The sequence below is a fragment of the Falco biarmicus genome, chromosome 15 (genome assembly GCF_023638135.1).
Source record: "Falco biarmicus isolate bFalBia1 chromosome 15, bFalBia1.pri, whole genome shotgun sequence".
Classification (NCBI taxonomy): domain Eukaryota; kingdom Metazoa; phylum Chordata; class Aves; order Falconiformes; family Falconidae; genus Falco; species Falco biarmicus.
Genome location: NC_079302.1, coordinates 11,471,664 through 11,492,640, shown reverse-complemented (window position 1 = coordinate 11,492,640; position 20,977 = coordinate 11,471,664). Strand labels below are relative to the sequence as shown.

Sequence of the window (20,977 nt, the reverse complement as noted above, 5' to 3'; positions counted from 1 at the left end):
TGACTACATTTGTACATGGCAAGCAATTACAGAGGTCTGTAACTTTCTTCAACTGTTATGACCCTGCGTATGCCAATCTTTTGGATATATTGCTCTGGTTTTTATGAGATGTTCACCATATTTCTTTAACAATCTAAATAGTCTTTGTGTGACTGTGGAACCTTATAGGATGGGAAGCTGGCCTGACACTTCTTCACAGAATGCCATTGTTTAACCCATGCTGAAAAACACTTGTTTGCTTCCTATTCACTACTTCTGGGAATCTAAGTTTTAAAAAAAGTGAGACTGTATTCTCTAAGACCAGAATTCAACATAACTAGCTAAAATGCTAGCATTTATCTTATCATGCTTGCTGCAATATGATAAGGTGCTAACTTTTGGAAAGTAATTCTACACTCCTTACTTGGGTGAAATCTCCACTGAAGGAAAGGGAGTACGGAGTGCAGAACAGCCCTTTGTACCATTGTTTTTAGAAATGCTGCCATTTACAGTTACAGTTTAGTGGTGAATTATTTGTTCAAGTAGATGCTGTCTCAGTGAAAATGTCTAGATAAAAGAAGACATATGTACAAAATCAGAAAAGGACCCCTCACCTCTGATTTAAAAAATAAATAGCTGGTTTAGATGGTTATTACTGGAATCTCATCTTTAAAGGAACACAAAAGTCATTGTTAGCTTTTTCTTTCAAACGGCTTATTGGTAATGGAAATGTCTTTCAGAGTTCTGTGACATGCATTGGATAGCTCGGAGGTGGATGTGATGGCAGTTTAATATTAAGGCGCCTGATATGACAGCTGTGGCAGAGCAAGTGGCCCTCTAATGGGTAACAACGATGGCCTTCCTCATCATTGAGCTGCAAGCCACAATCCTAGAAGAAACACACACATCCCAGGTTAGTGAGTGATTCAGGTAGGTCACCTCACAACACTGTTCATCTATCCTGCATAACCCTGAAAGCGCCATCCCATGTCTCCAAAGCCCGCAACCCTACCAGTTTTTGGGAGGTGGACCCTGACTATCTTGTATTAAGCCAAATGACATCACTGAAATCGAACAGGACAGTCTATAGCAGTACCCAGCATTGCTTCCCATTCTGGTCTCTTCATCTAATAAATGTTGATGTAAATCAGACAAAAACATGCCAAGCACTGATCCTGACACATACAACCGGGAAGGTTAGAACAGAGAAGGAATTAATTCTGCAACAAGGCACAGAACAAGAAATAGGGGAGCATAAGTATAGAATGAGAAGGGGGTGGGACAGGACAGGACATGGGACAGGGTTACACTTTCTTTAATTTGGAATTTAAAAAAAGTTAAAAGACTTCAAGGCCAGTGGTCCATCTTTAGGTTTCAAGGATCTTAAATACTTAAACATTGTTACTGTGCTGAGTCCTGACAAACCGGACATAATCAGTATGTATTTGTCAACATTAACAGAAAGGAAAAAAGAAATTGAAAAAGCTGGGCATATAGGTAATTTTGGTATTGAAAACTGACGCAAAGTTTTTAGATTAACACCAAATATGATTTTTCAGCTTTCATAGCTAAAAGTTAAAGCTAAGTTAAAATCCTCAAAGTTTACAATGCTGAAATAAGAATGAAAAATGGGTTTTGTTAGTTTAGGGAGGCTATAATCAAAGTTTCTGCCAAGGTAGTTTTCTGTGTGTTACTGTACGTTATAGAATAACTTTATAGCCCTTTATATAATATTTAACCTGTGATGACAAAGCCTCCCTTTCTCAGTGGATTTCAGTTTTAGAATCGAGGTCTACTGATCTGTAAGCTGGCTTGAACTTCTCAGCAGAAGCGGTTGCACAAGAAAGAGATGATACACAAAAGGAACGAAGTTTCCAAACTGACCTTGCATGGCCACCAGGTGATGATGACATTACTGGTGTTTCAGAAGTGGCTGCGTAAGTTGTCACAGCGTTTGTAAAAGTCTCTATGTAAATACCTCAAAGTACTGGCACTAACTTTTCTAGTAGTATATGGAGACAGCAGTGACCCAGCGTGTACAGTTCAAGAACCTGATCTGAGACCATCAGGCAGTAACCTACCCCTGCTAACACATGGCTAACCCCCTCATTTCTCTACATAAACACACTCTACGTTCTGGGCAGATGTGGAGGCAGCTTAATTTGCCTCAAACTGGAAGGAGAATGGGGAAATGAATAATGAAACAGAACTGAAAATAAACCCCCATTGGGACATTCTAATATAAAGTCAATAGCCTGAGAGAGAAGGGGAGGGAGCTGTCATCTTAGGTGAAGCCTGCACAAAGCAATAGATGGGGGAAGAGGAGGAGGGAAGTACAGCGCTCCAAAATGCTGCAATTTCCTGTGCCAATTTCTCTTTAGAAATTAATAGGAAAGGATGCAGTACCAGGTATCTCTGTTGGAAGGAGCTAGCTGAGTGGATGCGGTCTTCCTTACATTTAGGTACGTGTATGTTTCAAGATGCCCTGAAATTTGTTATTTTCTCCCTCAGTTGGCAGCCTCTTCATAAAACCTTTTCGTGCAAAAATGCACAGAAGATAGTACTGCTGCATTTTTACCTCTAGCGCTGACAGTCAGGTAGCACAGTTAGGATCTGGGCAGATATGCATTTTCGTATCAAGAGCACCTAAACTTACAGTAAAAGGGAATTTTTTGGTTGGTCCCAAATTAAAGAGTTTGTTTCCCTCATGTTGCTGGATGCAGAGCTAGGACTGAACACAGCTCTCTTCTCTGAAGCAAGAGCACTAATCCCACAACTTGCTCTGTTTCAAGAAACATTTAAAGTTCTGCACAAAAAGAAACTAATCCCCCAAAAGTGACAGAAAGTCAATGGTATCCCTGTCTCTTTTCTAGTAAAGAATCAATATTCATTTAGCATGGAAAAAACACAGGTCCCCTAGAAAAAGCCTTCCAGTGTAGGAGTGAGGGTCCTTCCCTGCACAGGCAGGTCTCCTCGACCAAAGCCAGCTTTTGAAGTTAATATACTGGAGGGAAAAAAGAGAAATAATTTGGTACTGGAGAGGGCAGCACCACTTGCAGCCCAGCTAACACTCATCCCTTTGCATCCTTCCAGGAGCCATGGGGCAGAGCCCTACCTGCCCAGATGTGCAAGAGGTAGCAAGTGCACCCTGGGGTGTGAGTCGGGCCAGCGGAGGCACCTGGTGCTTACCTCACAGTGATAGCACTCCACGTGGTAGTCTTTGTCCATTGATACCACCCGAATGGTCTCCTCGGAGCCCTGTTACGGAAGCAGAGTGAAGGTAAGAGTGCGCTTGTAGGTGGTGGTTTCTCAATCTTCTTTCAGTGCCCAAATTATCACTTTGCAGAGCTGTTCCCCTGGAGGATCCCCTCTTCCTCCACAGAGCAGACCTCTGTGGTGGCGGAGGGCCTTGTCCACAGCGCTGCACCACTGGCTCTGCTGTTTAGCAGCAGCGTGGCTGTCTGGCGTATCTAAGCTGTAGAGGTCATTTGGGAACGGTAGCCAACAACGTCTTCCTCAAGGGACTAATTAGTCTTGAAATCAAGTAATTTTCCACGGGCACCCAGGATGTGAACATATTACCAGCCAAAAACCGACCTGCTGACTGGGTAACTTTTCCTTGTAGACTTCCTGGCCTGAGTTTTCCAGGACTTGCATTCCTCTCAAACCATCTGCTGCACAGCCATTTTGCACATGCATGTGTCCCTGTATGTAGCCCATAGGGATTTACATACCAATCCAGCAGGTAATCCTGCGCACAGCCCAAAACCTCAGCGTGAGGGTGGATGCAGTGGAGTTGTGTAACTCCTGGCTGAGCCCCAGGCCCTGCAGAGCAGCCCATACCCTTCTTGTAACCTCACAGGCTCTTCCCCTGATCCACTCTGAAGCCTCTGAGGACAGAGCTCATTGGATTTGTTGTCTTACATTGTTTCCAGTTCCAGGTGTGGTTAGAGCATCAGATATGACGTACGCTATGTCTGAGAGAAGCAAGTTAGTACCTGCACTGCTAGACCTGAACTAACTTAAGAAACCTCCATGGGAAAGAACATGGAGTCTCTCCTGCTAGCCATCAGATGAGTCAGCAGTAGGACTGCTTTTTTTTTTTTTTCTTCTTCTTTGTAAGACACAAATCCAGGGAAATTTACAGAGGGGTTTTCTCCTCACATTGCATCACCAGGACAAGCAGTTCTGGCTCAGCCTTTATAAGGTTTTCGATTATGTGAGACCTGGCCATTTAACAGAAATAGTAATGACAAATGAGGGTAATGTGCAGGGTGATAGAAGCAGGCATGCTGAGAGGCTCTAGCTACAGGCTTTTCTTTTCTGGGGCGCAGCAGCTTAGAGGATGCAAGCTCTGGCTCTTATCAGTATGACAATAGGAAAAGGAGGGAGGCACTGAGGCCCTTGCTTACAACTGAGCTCATCAGTGACCTCAGCAAAGGAAACTCACCAGGGTCCTGCACCCATCAGGGTACGAGGAAGCACCACTGCGGGCTGCCAGAAAAGGGATGTCTTAATGCAGAAGTCTTATAGTGCTACCTATATAGTCAGAACAGGCTGAGACTGCAAGCAAGACATCCACCTGGCCTCGCTTGCAGCCAACTTTTCTGCTGCCTTTTCCACCCCTTTAAGCACTTCCATTACATTGCCAGCCCAGGATGACAGACTGTGTGGCCTTCTCGCAGGTCAGGGTAGCCCTCAGATGTCTTTTGAAGTCTGGGCATCTTAACAGATCCACATCAGAAATGCAAATGTAGCAGACAAGGAAAATTGCTACTTGAGCTAATGGGAGATTCTAAAAATAAACAGGGCTTGGCTTCTTGGGTTGTTCTTGGAGCCCCAGTCAGGACTTTCAATTAAATGAGATTTATAACAGCATAATTAAGACCTGGAAAGCACCCTAAAGATACAAAGTACTATGCTGCATAATAGTAGTATGACTATTACAACCTCTGGGAATGTTTGGGAGCGACATTACTGCTGAACTGTAATTTAGTATCTGACATAGTATAGATTCTGGAAGAAGGAAGAAAAGCATCTAATGTGTTTATATAATAAAGTGTTCACATGCCAACAGCTGTAATCTCTAAAGAGTCAGTGCACGTTAACATGTACCTGTGCTGGTAGGATCGGCTGGTTACAGGAAGCGCATTTTGGTGCAAAAACCCTAGGGTGCAAGAAGAAAGTGTTCAAAACACATTTAAAGCTTCTTCAAAAAGTAGAACAAAAATAGTTATTCTAACCACGCCTTGTTTTTAGCAAAATGTAGATCCACAGGATTTGAAACACCTCTTAAATATTTGATGATATTCAGGGAAAAGGAGATTTACAAGACGCTGATCTACCCCAGCTTTATTGGTTAGGTCTTCCTAACCTCTAGGCATAGCGAAACCAGCCCTCTTCCCACATAATGCCCTTTCTCTTACTTTCCTTTACCCATAATGTCACTCAAATTCTTCCAGAGACTGACTGCAAAGCAGCTCCTGACTTGGGGGCTGTCACTACCTGACATCAGGAAGACATCATCACACTGAACAGGAGAGGGGCTGATCATGGCTAGGATCTACTTCAACCAAATACATCAAGTGGTCTTATTATCGACAGCTATATTTTATGACAATCACTGGGCAAACAGTCACTCTCTCCTTGGAACATGAACAACTTGCTACCAATAGGGTTGAGTTCAGAGTGATTTACTCTGGCTACGTAAGCAGAGCTATAGGTTGACTGCAGCTAAGAGCATTCACATAGCTTTTGAGCAGGAGAAGAACAGAGTCCAAAAGCAATCACTTAAACCACAAAACTTTTGGTCAGGTGAGTCTAAAATCATTTTAACACTAGTTGCTAATTACATGTCTACTGTACAGTCTAGGTTAACCTAACTTACATTCACCAGTGTCATGCACTACTAGAACCTTGACCAGGGCTCCTCAAACTTTTTAAACAGGGGGCCGGCGCGCGGATGAAGTGGCAGGAGGTCATCTGCGGCTGCTTGGTTTCCCCCCACAACCCCCGGCGGGGTGGGGGTGGGGCGGGGGGGTTCTGTAAATACCAGGGGCCAGACTAAGGATTCTAGGGGGCCATATCTGGCCCGTGGGCCATAGTTTGAGGACCTGTGACCTTGACTCTTAGCCAGCAGAACCTACCACCACTTGCAGAATTAGCCTGATCTAATTAGTGTTGGAAGTCCTGAAAGAAGTAGAGAAACAGCTACCAGGGAAATACAACTTGATTTTCAACCTCACTTGGCCACTGTATGCACACACTGGGCCCATGAAGCAACCTCTAATATAACTTTAAAATACTCTACAAATACAACGTGAGAGCAGCACTTGAGGGACATCTGAGCAAACAGGAATGACCTTTTTTTTTAATCTACTACAGAGGCTTATAACTGTACCAGTAATTTAACTACTATAATTTTTCCAAGCATGTAATGGATTTGCGTACTTACGTATGGTAGTCTTTGACACAGTAAATATTGTTCTCCACATCTACAGTGAAGGGGACTCCATCCAAACACTCGTTACACACCACACAGCGGAAGCAGCCAGGATGGTATGACTTTCCGAGGGCCTGTAAGATCTTAAGAGGGAAACAGCAAAATAAGTGGATGCATGATTACATATACTGCTGTGGCTGATTCTTAATAATGGCAGTGAGAAAAGCACTTCAGGATGACATTACCACTCTGCAGATCTGTCAGCAAGGAAGGGACCTTTTAAAACAGTCAACTTGCTTATTTCAGTGGGTTGCAGTAGGCTCGCACTGAAGAGAGAGAACTGTGAAAATCAGGCTAACGCCCATCACTGAGCTCTGCACAGCCAATACTGGCAACAGAAATTAAAAGTGGCTTCAGAGACCACTTCTTGGAAAATCTGCTGCAGCCAAATCCAAGTTACTGGGACACTGTGTTAATTCACAAAACTTAACAGGCTGTGACAGACAGAATCCAAACCAGTCATTACTCAAACTTAAAAAAAACCCAAAAACAAAACAAGCAAAAAATCAGGTGTCCCTTTATTAATCAAGGATCCTAATTCACCATAGTAACTGACTGGTTATCACTCAGTCACAGCAGCCCATCAGTTTCTGTTAAAATTCCATCTGTATCCACGTGTTTGGATATAGATCCAGCCATCTTGCCAGGTTTTTCCCATGCTCATCTTCCCTATTCCATTTAGAAGGGTTTAAGGGAAGGCCTGACGCAGTCTTAGCTACACTACTGCAGAACAGATCCCCTCCAAAGCACCAAGCCCCTGAACAAGCCTCTGGGAAGAGTGAGAGACAGTGTCATCTTCAGGCAGCTCTCAACAGGTTCTAACACCAGCTGCATACATTTCAGGTGGAAGTACCACCTTTGGAAGGCAATTTCAGAAAGTATCTGCTAGCAGCAGTGCTCAGCTTGGAGCTGTTAAGCTGGAGATTAGAAAAGTCCACAGGCCAAGCTCTCATGGCCCTGTAGATAATTCTATGAATAAACGGGAAATAAGAAGTGGAGCATAGCAAAAATGCATGAAGTCAATTTAATTTAACCTTTTTTCCCCCCTCTAATGAAGCCCTATAGCTCTCCGTTCAGTGAGTACCATCAGAATCCATTTGGTTTGCAAACCTGTTCCCAGCCAGAAACAACCTGTCCCTGTGCACGTGTTGCTGTCTAGGCAGCTACGTGACGCTGTCGGCCTGGCACGGTGGCACAGTCACCCCTCCGCACGGAGTAACTCCCAATTCACCTGCACTTTCAGCCTGGAACAGCTTCAGCGGCGCACGGGCTGGCGGGGCTGCAGCTCCCTGTTCCTCAGCGGCATGTGGGCACCGCTGCCACGCAGGCACGTTTGTTGTGCACGCACTCCCAGGGAGGAACACGAAGGAATTAGCCAAATAAGACTGCTTAATTCCTGGAGCTCCCAGAGCCGTTTCCTTTTGTCAGAGCTCACTTGCTGATGAGAGAAAGGCAGACAAACACCTGCCAAGCTTCCACCTACTGAGCTCCACCGACGAGATATTACGGACTCTTGCCTGGGATTCTGCAATTAAGGGCCAGCTCAAAGCATGCAAGTTAGGATACCCCTCCCCCTCCCAGCATGACACAACTCTAGAAATTTGCTCTTGGGCTAAAACGAACAATATCCTTGTCCAACCAGTGGTGCCAGGATATGAGCCAGAATCCTCATTAGTGAAGTCTCCCTTCCGGCTCCTACTGAACCTCCGTGTTTGCAATGCAGTAGCTACTCCTATTAGGCATACTGAGGTTCATATACATTTTAAAGCAAAAGGAAAACAAATGGATGTCCTACATGATCTGCAATTTTTCAACGTGCAAGCCACTTCATTTTGTTTGGTAGCTTCTGCTTAGGATGAACAGACTAAATTCCCACTGAAATGATGCCAGCAGTATCTGGCCCAATCCACACCCCTTTGCTTTTTTTTATTACAAAATTAAGGGACTAGTGGCTTCCTACAAACCCCAGTGGCAATAATGCATTTTAACTGACACGGAGCAAGTGGCAGAAGGCAAGCAAGTCACAGAGCAGGCAACAAACCTCAGGACTATTGATAACGTCCCTCTCCTCTCTAGCCCAGATTCCATCCACTTGACAGAGCTCTTGCTATTCTACTATCTTACAGAGCACACCATCTGTTTTCCTTTACCATGTTCTCATACAAAGCTGTATTTTCCCTCTTTTAGTATTAAAATTCTATTCGATTTTTTTTTTTTTTAACTGGCATGTGGCAGAACAACAGCCTCCCATGATCTCAGGTAGAAAAGAAGCCCAACTTACTGTACTTAATAGTAACAGAGTATGCCACATTTTCAAAAATTACATTAACAGCAGTCAAGACACAATAGTCTGACCAGGGAAGAAGCACAATGTCTCACAGTGCGCTGCCCAAAGTCTGTGAAAAGCAAGCTATCCCGTGGTTAGGAATTTAGGTCTCTTACCATTTCCATTATGAGGTGTCCACAAACAAAGCACTTGTCCGCTGTCTGCTGAAAACCTGAATACTGTTCAAATGACAGAAAAGAAAGGATTATTAGTAGCCACTCCTCTCTCTAGCTGCAGAAATACCTTCTAAGTGAACGCTGCGCTATTTTCCAGCCTGTGCTGTATATGATAGCAAACTATACAATAGGTTTGGGAGACAGTGATTCAGCAGCTCTGCTCTCACAGCACGCTCAGATACCAGCTTGGCCTTTTGATCCACCACAAGATTTCCATGAGATTTCCAATTTAACAATTATTTTAAGTTCGGTTTTTATTTTTGAAGGCCATTTGGCAAGTTTGCATTTTGTGTGCTGGAATTAGTTTGAATTCACTCTTTTGGTTGTTGCTGTTGGGGAAGTAAGTAGCATAGGACTTACCGCCCCACTCCTGCTCAAATTAGTGACCAGATGCTCACTGACCTCAGCTTTTGGACCCATGTTTCACTCAGTGCTATATGCAGGCTAGAAAAATAAAGACAGGCCCAAGGAGGATTTAGCTGCCTCATAGATACCAGGCTTTCTATCCAGGGAAGAATCTAGAAGTCCAGGCACAGGCGCTTGGGCTCCCTGCACATGTCGGCACCAGTGAGGTACCTCAGAAAGGTGATACACACCCCAGCCATCGGCCCATGCTCCAGTCCGCAGTGGGAAACAGGAAGGCTGGGCAGGCTCGGTGGCAGAGCCCTTGGGTTTGGTGCCGGGGGCATGGCAGCAGGAAGGGACCTTGCCCACTCGGGACCAAAGCTCTGTGTTCCCTGGCCGAGTGTTTTTGACCTTAACTTTGTGCTTGAGTCCCCAAAGCAGGTTCTGTTTCAGATGCCAAAGTCTGTCTTTAGCCCTGCGTTTAGAGGTACCCAAAACACACAAGGTTATCAGGCCAGACGACTGACCTCCCAACCAACCACCCTACAGGCAAGGGGCACCTGCCTGAAGAACTCCAGCCATGTCATTCTGAAACTGGTATTTGCAGTGGCTGAACTTCACCCTCACCCACTCGCCGTCCCACAGAAGTGAAGCGCTGCGTGTGCACTCTTTCCTGCCAGGGGGAAGGGGTGCCCAATTGTTTGTAAGGTATTGCACAGTGATGCTTATTTCTGCAATCAAGGTTGTAGCAAAGCTCACCTGAAATGTACTTTAGCTGCACAAGATAAAAGACAGGGAATGGGGAGGATGAGTGTGAACCGGACTCTTCTCCCAGCACACAAGTTAACTGGCTCAGGCATCTTAACACAGCCTCAGCCCAATCGAGCTTATGGCTTCCTCCATTCTCCCCCTTGATTTAGTAGGGATTAACTGTCCCTCACTTCAAAAGCCAGCAGTTCCCAGCCTAGAGCTGCCATATGTTTTCTTTTTTATTGGTGTGAGGGGATTACATGTTATTTCAGATCAATAGGTTGGAGACAAAATTATTGTTGCTATGCAACAAAGTGATTAATGAAGGAAAAGGTCTTGCAGACACTTTGACAGGCCCAGAAAGTCAGTAAATGATGGTATGGCAGCTGCTACGGCTCCAAATTTACTACGCACTAAGGAACACAGCTCATACAATCTTAAGAAACTTTGAAACTTCATCAAAAGAGACCAGTGTGTTGAGGAGCAAATACAGAGGTGGGCAGTCCTAGCTGGCTATTTCTGCAGGATACTGGGTTTTGGGTTTTTTTCTTCTTATTACTGATGCAGGAAAAGGGCCTTAAAGCTTTGGATGCTTCTTGGCTGCACCGTATCTGAGTAACCATCTGGCTAGACTATTTCCTAAGGTTGCAAACTTGAGGGTTACTGGAAACAGGTGGGTAGGTCCTAGTGGTGCAGACGGCAGAGGATTAACAATGGTACAACCCCAGCTAATTCTAAAATCCTGCTGGAATGAATTTACCAGTACCATCTGGCTGTCATTTGATAAGGAATGCAAAGGAGCATTTACTCAGCTATTGATTAAGAGGGAACATTATTTCCTAGGAACAGAATGGCATAGTGGACAGATTAATGTCATTTATTGCTAACCAGATTATCATAAATTACACTGTCAGAAAGAAAGGTTTTGCTGACACAAAATCACTATATGACTAACCCTATTAAATTAAAACCATGATTTGTTTTTAATAAGAGAATTGTTATTTGTCAAACAGATCCAGAACTGGATTACCCAATTAAGACAACTTTGCAAAATATCAGTGAAGTCTAATAGCAGTGATAAAATATTTCACGGGTTCAGGGAGCTCTCCTTTACCACCACACTCTTTTCTGATCACAGTATCGATCCCAGACAAACCAGAGACCTGATTCAGTGAGAACAGGATTTTGGATTCAGCTGTTTGTGCTTCAAATCTGTTTGGACTGGAAAAGACTAACAGCCTCATATGCCAGCAGCACTGTTTTCTACATGATGGTATTACTGTGGACACTGCTGTTTAAAGGTAAACAATAAATGATTTTCTCTACATTTTTGTAGCTTACCTGTCAACTTCTGCTTTGCAGTGTTTGTTCTTAACTTGGAGAGTTCAAACAGGCCTGATGTGCTAAGTTTTCAATCTTAGAAGCAGGACTTACAAACTTAGGCTTAAAATACTAATTGGCAACCTCTGTCTTTGAAGCACTTTATTATTACTAACCTTCACAAATCTTGTGTATGCAATGAGAGAGAAGTTGTGACTTGCTCCAGACTGCCAGACAAGGCAGAATGGCCTCTTTTTTATCTCTCAGCACACCTAAGAGCCTCCCTGATGGTGGGTTCCCAGCATGGCTGGGTGGAAGCAGCACTGGTCCCCCACAGCTTGTGAACTAGGTAACCACAAGAGAAGGGGAGGTTACGCTCTGCAGACTTGTAGCCTCTTTTATGGCTAACCATAGCTGGAGGGGGGAAAAGAGCTTTTGTGCACACCAGTCCTCCCTCACAACATGAAGACGTGAAAAACAGACTGAGGAGAAACAGTGAAGTAATACAGGATGATAAGCAAGACCCTAGCAGAGAAGCCAAATCACAGCTATGCCTCCTGTACACACAGTATTTTATACATACAGTTTCATTCGTGATGCAAGCAGTACTCAGCTCAATTCTAGCCTCACTCTAAGGGTTTCATATGTGCCATTAAAAAAAAATATGTTGGCAGACCAGTAAGATGATGTAAATACAGACTAATCTCAAACTAGACAGAAACATTCAGAAGTCTACAGACAGTCTGTACCTAGGACAAGTAAGAAGCGTGATTTTGAACTTTCCCAAATATTCATTATAGATGGTCATAAAGCATATATAAAAACACTGAAAGAAGTTGTTATAAAATGAACTGTTCTGAAATTCAAAGCTGAAAATGAAGTGTTACCCTTCGCTCTCACTTCTGTGACTTAGAAATAAGATGCCAGTTACAGGGATGCAAAGAAAACAAGCACATATTGAAAAGCTGGCATATTATTTTTCCTGATTTCTTATTTTGGACCCTACTGTTTTCTCCCATATTTACCTTGTCCTTGACTTCTCTTCCAGGATAATAAAATCTCACTTCATGTGCATGAATCAAGACATTGTAATCAAGCTCCCCAATGATACTTACATAATATAAGACTCTGGGAAGCGAAATAAACCTTGAGAAATATGTTAATTATGTTAGAAGAGTAAAAATAAAGTAGAAGACTTGGCTGGCTGAATTATTCTTTTGTTTGCTGTCCAGTATACTTTGATTATCAAACAGGCAAAAAGATCTCTAATGATTCTGTCCAAGAGTCTTTGTTTCAATGTAAGAGGAAAACAAGTCCCCTTCTGTCCTGAATATTTAGGCCTGTTAGTGTCCTCCTGTGATAATCTTGGGGTTTATAACTCTTCTGTCTAATGTGCAATATATCCAAAAGAAATTAACAATGAATTTTGAGCATATAATGAACAATTATGCATGGAGGATAATCCCACCAAGTACTATGAGAAACAATTTCTCCTGCCTGCCCTCAGTCCTGTAACCAATCTTGGTTGTCTACCCAGGGTCTTTTAAAGTTTGATGTTCTTCTCGCCGTGATTTTCGAAAGCAAAAACATTCAGAAAACAGCATGCCTGAAAAAGGCTTCAGGACCCAAAGTTTCAACCTTAGGCAACGTCAGATCTTTGAAAAGACAAGTCGCTGCTTCTCCTTCGCATGCCTAACCGTGCCCAAGGAGAGGCTGATGTACTTCCCTGCTGTTATGCACTCAACAAAACAAAACCTTCCTCCTGGAAACAGACCCTGGAATCTCATTCAGGCCCACTTTCTTCTTTGATGAGGATGTTCAAAACCTGCTGAAGGTTTGTGCAAGCAGATCGAGTGGGTTACATTTCAGTAGGTGTGGCAGCTGCTGCCCCGGTAATGGTATGAAGCTGTAAAAACTACAATTCACTGTCACAGCACTGCAAAGTCACTGAATGCGATTGCTCAGCCTAGACTTGAGATTCCTACCCTTTTATGTTTTAAGAGCTTTTGAGAAGATGATCAGGAGTTTTTGCCAAAATGCTTCAGGCATTTAATTCTGAAAACTAATTTCTGAATTGGGTGCTATGCTAATAATGTATTCCAACCCCAGGCCGCCTGTAATCCCTCACAGACTCTCTTCTCCTTGGTTTCCCATTAGCAGAGCATCTGTCTTCTCACTGCTTTATTGTTTGCTCTCTGCATGGGACCCTTAGTACATGGGACACAACAATGCAAGAAATTCATGGGATCACATTAAGAGAGGGAGAAAATATCAAATTTGGTTTCATGCAGATGGGGTTTTGTTATTGTTGGGTTTTTTACACACATATTTAAATGCAGCGATTAAACTGAACTGAACAAAATGGGGCCTTCCCTGGCTCAAAGATACGGGAGCCTTGTGGCAGGTGGCAGAGATTAAACCAAAGGAAAACAGTCCAGAACTTTACTCTTCATCCCACTGAAACCCTTTCATATAGCCTGTTGCTTCACCCCCTCTTGCTGCCAGTGAGGAAGCACTACCACAGCAGCTATCTCCTTGCTTCTGTGTTTCCGCTTTGTTAAGTTTGAAGGAGATGGGTAGGGCCAGGAGGGACTTCATGTTCTGCACAGAGGTAACAGTTGGTCTGGCCACACACAAAATTCTGCCAAAAATCAGGAATTCTGCTGGTAGCTAACTTGGCCGTAACAGTCAGGCATTTTATAGCCTCTTGGGAATAGCCACTTGCTTCCTAGAGAGCCTACAGAGACCCATGTGCAAGCACTCACCAAGGCTGCTTTCCGTCTGATTAATTAAGAGGCAATAATGATTTTCTTAAGTAGATCTTCCTTAAACTCCTGTGGAAGCTTTGCAGTGACAATGATCAAGAAAAAATCCTGAAGCAACAACTTTAACTCTGCATCATATCGCACAGCCCAAAAATCGATTAACTTGATTCACACTGTACAGCACTTCGTATCGCAGAGCACTATACTCTTGCTGTGGGTTATTTATTGCCACTGCTACTACCTATTATGTACACTGCAAAAGAAACCATCTACGTTAGAATGTACCCTCCTGGAAAAAAAATAAATCTGGATTTTATACAGAACTGTTGTTGAAAAATTTCAATTCAAAACATAACAGCAACTAATACCAACATTTACTAGAGAAGTGGAAACACACCACTTTCTCACATGTTTTTTTTCTAACTCTCCCATAGAAAAAAATTAATGCTTTCTGCTTACAAGTGTTTGGCAGGAGTTACACATAATTAGAAAGAGCTCTAGTTCTTTTAAGTGTGCTTCAGTTATTGTAATTTACTTTTCAATGTAATAAGAAGAAAAATGGGACAATCTGACATTTCGGATCACCATCTCAGGAGGAAATAGGGGAGTGACTACCTGGTGTGAAACCAACTGGACTTTGTAACACGCTCTTCAAAACATTCCACTAGCAAATGTGAAGTACGGGACAGTTGCAAAAGCTAGTCCACAGTGATCCATCTCAGAAAAAAAAACCATCCTTGTCTCTCCTCGTCTATTTTGTCACGGCCCAGAGAGTGACGCCTGTGGCCCACTTAACAATCCATAACCCGGTTCAGGGAACACTAGGCATCTTCTTAGTGAATACAGACCTTATTCACACATTGACATTTCATCACATTATCACCTGGGCCTAGGTACTGCCTGAGTTTTGCTCTTTTATAAACCTGAGAGACTTTTCTGGACTCCAGTTGCTCTCCTGTTTCAAAACACCAATTTTCTTCACTTAGCTGACCTGCAGTTTGCCATGTCCTGCAGTATTTGCAACATTCACCCTTAGTTTCTCAGCCTTGCCGCCAAATTTTTACATGGCCCCTAGCTTTAAAAATGTGTCCTCTGGGAAAATTCCGGGGAGAAAATCCAGATGCCCCTGAAGTCAATGGGGCTTCTGCCACCAGCTTCAATGGACTTGTAACTTCTTGATACAGGGTGCAGCACTACAGTGTTGCGTTGCCACGAGAGGTGAACCCAAACTGCCAGCTCTGCACACTCTTCATGCTGGTTCACATTCAAGTCCAAAGTGCAGAGGCCAATCAGTATTTGACTATCCTAGGTATTTTGAAATTTAAATGTTAAGCTCATCTGTACGTTTGATACAATTCAGAATACTCCAAATAATCATCATTACTGCCAGATTTAGTTATAAAATAAAACCAGGACCACTGGCATACTACAGCCTTAGGAAAAACTAAGGAAGGAAAGTATTCAAACTTTTTTGGCAGGGAGGGGCTGGAGTGAGACCCACACAAGCAACAACATGAACTTCACTCCCTCATGTGCCAATTACCGTAACACGTTATAATCTGTTTGCCTTTGTTTTTGGCGACAGTATTTAGAAGCACAGCAACGCTCGGCATTCCTGATGCCTCTGGAACTTGTAGGCACCTCCTGTCCCAACCTACAGCCACCAGTGCCTTGAGAACGCTCACAGACTTCTTTACACTTCAGTACATCAGAAGTATTGCAGCAATTCCCTTTCCAAACTTCGATTCCATCACTGCGTTAAACACATCAATAAACAGCCCTGTCTGTCCGTTCTCTGACTGGTGTATGCATTTTAATAGCAAGTCTCCTAAATAACAACATCCGCACAGTTATCTAGAACTCTGTTTGCTCTGTGATTCCCATTAGATATGGACACAAGCTGCAACTTCAATCATTTACCTTCTCAACTGAGTCTTTTTTTTCCTGAGAGAGTCCTGCTTAGCAGCAATGGGGTCTCTGACCAATGTGCTAGTCCCAGTGCTCACCTCCCAAGGGGAATCTCCAAACGTTTATACTCATTGAGATGGAAAATCAAACCTCTGACTCCAGCTTCCGTCACACTAAATAAAAACTACCTTCCTAGGGCCCTAGAAAGTGGGATGGGCCATTTCCCACACTGCCAGGCTTGGAAAACAACATATGCACAAACTGAGAATAGCTTCATTAGCATTAATATTCACATTGCAGCCATGTCCAGGGGCCCAAATTAGGGTAAGGGTCTTCTTGTGTTTGGTGCTACGGGAGATGAAGGTGCAAACCAGCTCTCATGAACTGCCAATCACCCAGCTAGTCCTCTGTTGATACCCCATCCCTTCACCCCATGGAAAGCTGATCATTGCCATTTGTCACCTCCCTACCAGTTCTGCACACCCTGATCCTCTCGCATTTTTAATTTCATAGAGAGTTTTACAGTTGTGGATGTAAGACGAGGCCCTGTATGTTCTCTGTAGCCAATTTTTGCCTTGCAGTGGCAGCTGTGGAGCAGAGAGGCTGCAGCTGTAGCAAGGAGGACAGTGTCCTGAGCAGGTACCAGTCACTGGTGTAGGGGAGAGAAGGATCAGAAACCCCAGTAAACTGGATGGAGAGGAGAAAGAAGACCTGAAAGACAGCGTGCAGGGCTGCAAAGCACAGCTCTGCTGGGGCTGTGGGCTGCTTGCCCTCCTTCTGCCACAGCCTCAGCCCTTGCCTCTCCCTGGCAGGAGGGCGTGTGGCCAGGGCAGGGAGCTGCAGAGGCACCAGCATGCAACCATCACAGGGGCTGGCCACACTCTGGGCTGGGAAGGGCAGAAAGGGGATGCCCAAAGGCCTCCTGGAGGCTTGCAACGCACCAAGCCTCTCTTTATGGCTGGCATGCACAAAATGTAGGTTTTAGAGCCTCTCTCTTTAAGGATTTACGGGCAAAGTTACAGATCTTCCTCCAATCTTACTTACTGAAATGGATGAACAGCTTTAGATGAAACTTTCAACAACTAATGACAGCAAAGTTAGCAGAGGCAAAAACCCAGCGTGAACAAGTTCAGCCTAAATGTTTGAATTTGGCAAATAAGACAGTGAAAGAGATAAACTTAAAAGGGAAAGTTTTGGATGACCTTAATGCTATGCACTGCAGCTTGTGGTGTCTGTAATAGGTTATTTCCAGAGCATCTGAGTGTCTTCCAGTAGTGCATTAAGCAATGTAACTAACATCTGTCACGAGGTTCATTTTCACTCACACCTCCCTGGAGGGAAATTCTCTCATTTCTTAACCTCTGCTGGACCCCCAGTCAATAATGTTCATTACCTCCAGAGAAAAAGTCTATCAAAAAGAAAAAAGAAAAGAAAGAGATAATAGATCTAAGATTCAGGCTGCTTTGGTGACATTTTACAGTCTTTTTTGCCAAGAAAAACAGTAATTTCTTTTAAATTTCTTTACATGATATTTAAGCACTGAAAAGGAAAGACAAAATTATTGAGCTATTTTTCCTTCACCCATGATTATGCAGCAATTTATCAACAAAATGGAACAAGAACATCTGACTGGGATTATTTATTATACAGTAAGGCATTTATTTTTTTTGTTCACTTCACCAGGAACAGTGTCCCTGTTATGGCTAGTTAGCCATCTGTGTCCTGAGAGCTTTCAGAGAAGGATTAAACTGTCATTTGTTTTATTTCCTTTCATGAAATAACTATCCTAACAGGGCTGAGGCAAGACTTGCATATTGCTGGACTCGCTACCTTAAGGTCGCATGAAAAAGAGTAACTGGATCTTCCCTGGAGCTAAAGCAAAGCAATGAAACGTTTGGGGGTTTGGTTTTGTTCTTTTTACTCCTTACACTCAGTAACATGCAGGATTGCTACTGAAGTGCTCCTGCTGGAAACTGCATAGATTAGACAATCTCTATGCCATGCTTAGGCAGAGATGGTATTATCTGTAGGTTTTACTTTTTTAAAAAAAATCTGATTCATTTTCTACCTTTGGTCAATAAGGCTTGGGTTTAAGCACCGATCAGGGACTGGAAGCAGGAGGGTGACAAAAGTACACAAAGAAGGAACAGGCATGCCATGTCCTCCAGGCGCTAAGGGTTTACCAGCCCTTACCCACTGACTCACAACCCCACACACAGAAGGCTGGCACTGTTGTCACAAGGATGGCTGTGGCATGTGGCATCCCTTCCCCGTTTACAACTCCACCAGTGGGTCTAAAAACTTCTAGCACTTCTTCCCTGGAAAGAATGAGAAAAATAAGCTGCCTGATTTAGAGAAAGATAATCTGTGCCCTCAGTAAGAGCAAACATGTGGGAAAACTATTTGCTAGAAGAATGTACCTTGCAGCTATTGCCAAAGGCTTTGATGGGTGTATCTGTGCTTTGGATAGCTTTATGGCTGCACAGTGGAAATTGCCCATAATGAATAACATCTACATTTCTCAAACACCTTTCGTCCAGGAATCAAAAGCACTTTTCAAAGAAAGGGCCATATTTTGAATGCTTGATGCTAGCAGCTCCTTGTGTCACAATTTTATGGACCGACTTTTGGAAACAACTTGGTAGCCAAAGCTCTCTGGCACTCACTATGCTTTAAGTGACAACTGAGCTCTCTCAAGAAATGGAAGCCACGGCATTTCAGTGCTGAAGTGCAACTGCCTCTGGGGTGGAACAGACACACCCTGGAGTGGCTGGCACCAGCGCTGTGCTGAACCTTGAAAGGGGCACTTTAGCCAAGGAGGGCAAGCCCTGAGTTTAAGACAGGAGCCAAACATTTATAAGGATCTGATAATGGCTTTTCTCAAGGTCTTGGCTTCAAGGACCATATGTAATACTGCAGTGAATTCCATGTATCACCTCTGATGGAGAGAAGAGCTGATCTGTCTTGAGTGAATGGGAGTTAAAGAACCAAGTATCTTGTATGAGCCACCAACTACAGCTCTGGAGACTGCGCTGGTAGGAGCTGTTCTGTCACAGAAACCAGCTGTATTGCGGGAGAACTGAAATACTGACATCTATAGATGCTTCAAGTCTAACAGTTACAAGAAGAAGAAACCCATAAATAATACCCATTCTTCCCTAAAATTTCCTTCGTTGACTAGTTTACAGCGAGAACGAGTTCAGCTTTTCTGCCCATCGCTGTTCGTGTGCTGTTTACTGCAGTCCCTGTGTCTGGCCTGGCCTGCGGGATTTCCCCAGTATGATGCCCCAGATGACAGGGAAGGACCTGCAACGAATTAATGGGATACACAGAGCTAGCAGTGGGGCCGGACAGAGCTCTGCAAGAACTGCAGCCCTCGGTACTGCCTTCTGAGGGTGGGAAGGTGACAGGCTCTCCTCCAGGTAGCAGGAAGGCTTCAGGCCACTCTACCCCTGCTCCCCATTTGCATCATATTTGCAAGTCAGCTGCTTCCCATCAGCATGCCTCCTGCTGGGAGGGCAAATGAGGGGCTCATTCAGACCACTGTGCTTTGGCAGGACTGTGCGCAACCAAACATCGACCCCTCACATCTGTCCCTGGGAACCGATGGAAACATCACCCTGCTGTTGCAAGCTTAACCACGTACACACAGGCCCCTCCAGCTGTTACTACATGCATTCCACCAGTGACCCCAGCATGACAGCACGGTACCTCCTGCACAAATTTTCTGAAGCTGCTCTGCTTTCCCATTCCTGCTACGCTTATGCCATATTTGGAAATAACCTGGTCACAAGCTATGGGGTTGCAACTCCACAGAGCTGTGACCAGGCTCCCAAACCTACAGGAGCATCTAGTTCTCCTGATCAGTTCCCAGGCAAACAAAAGCCAAGGAAGAGCAAGAACACCAATGAGAGACACGACTTTCTTAGAAGGAATACAATTATAACGTAGGTAAACTACCTCCATTTACCTCCCCAAATTAAAATAATCTTTTTCTTACGCTCTTAACTAAGAACGAGACCAGAACGTGATCCGCTCTGCTGCTGACTGCTATTCACTGGCCAGAAAGAGGCTGCAATGAGCCAAGAGACAAGTCCCCCAGTGCAAGAATGGTTGAAGGCAGGAGCATGCACTCACAGTGGCTGCTACAGCACAGAGCAGAGGCTTGCAGAGAGGGAGGACACACACCTCTGTGGAAGACCTGTGGATTCAGGGCTATGGGACAACTCCACAGACCGTTACAATGCATAGCAGCTCCTGTAGCTCTGCTGGCGCTCTCTTCTTGGCCTGCACAGCTTGCATGGTAGTGGTCAGAGGACAGAGTGCAAGATCAGCCTAATTCACCCTCAAGCAGTATTTTTTTTTTCTTTTAACATCCCCCACCCCTAAGTCTTTAACTTCCCTCACGTACCACTACCATACTCTCAGCAGGGAATCCATACATGAAGCTGCACTAAGATTTACACCTCTTTACAGAGAGGACTGGGGTTTCCAAGTGGGGTAGCAAGATCTGGGAATATGAAGTAGTCAAAATAATCTCCTTTTTAATTGCTACTTTTCAGCCTTTTCCTGAGAAAAGCTTTTGAGCTTTCCTGTCCACAGAACTCTAAATTAGGCAAAGTTGTTTTATTTTATTAGGGAAACAAGACAATTCCTAGTATTCTTGCTATGATGTTTGCAGGGTAAGCTGAGAGAAGACAGAATCACTTTCTGAGAAGCAGCTGGCTTAACATAGGCAGGAACAATGTCAGAATTTGATTTCTTTTGCTGACTTTAACACAGCAGTGAGCCCCTCAGTCTGCTTCTCTCCCATCCCTCTGTGCTACTGGGAATCTGCTAAGACACGCCTGGGGGACGTTTGGGCTTCTAAGTCTGTGCCTTAAATGTCCCAACAGTTCCCTAACTT

General features: G+C 44.0%; 1 protein-coding gene across 3 annotated transcripts in view; it reads right to left on the bottom strand.

The window, feature by feature from the left end:
- Nucleotides 1–221: 221 nt before the first annotated feature.
- Nucleotides 222–20,977, bottom strand: part of WTIP (WT1 interacting protein) — an 88,520-nt gene continuing 67,764 nt past the window's right edge. For 2 of the 3 annotated variants that reach the window (XM_056360479.1, XM_056360480.1), the window contains 5 exons: nucleotides 8,924–8,986; nucleotides 6,434–6,564; nucleotides 5,095–5,146; nucleotides 3,169–3,237; nucleotides 222–868 (listed from right to left, as the gene is read on the bottom strand). In XM_056360479.1, the coding sequence (XP_056216454.1) occupies nucleotides 716–868; nucleotides 3,169–3,237; nucleotides 5,095–5,146; nucleotides 6,434–6,564; nucleotides 8,924–8,986 (468 nt within the window). In that variant the 3' untranslated portion in view covers nucleotides 222–715. Of the gene's footprint in view, nucleotides 869–3,168; nucleotides 3,238–5,094; nucleotides 5,147–6,433; nucleotides 6,565–8,923; nucleotides 8,987–20,977 lie in introns of those variants that run through there. The other variant, XR_008825637.1, reaches the window with a different exon arrangement.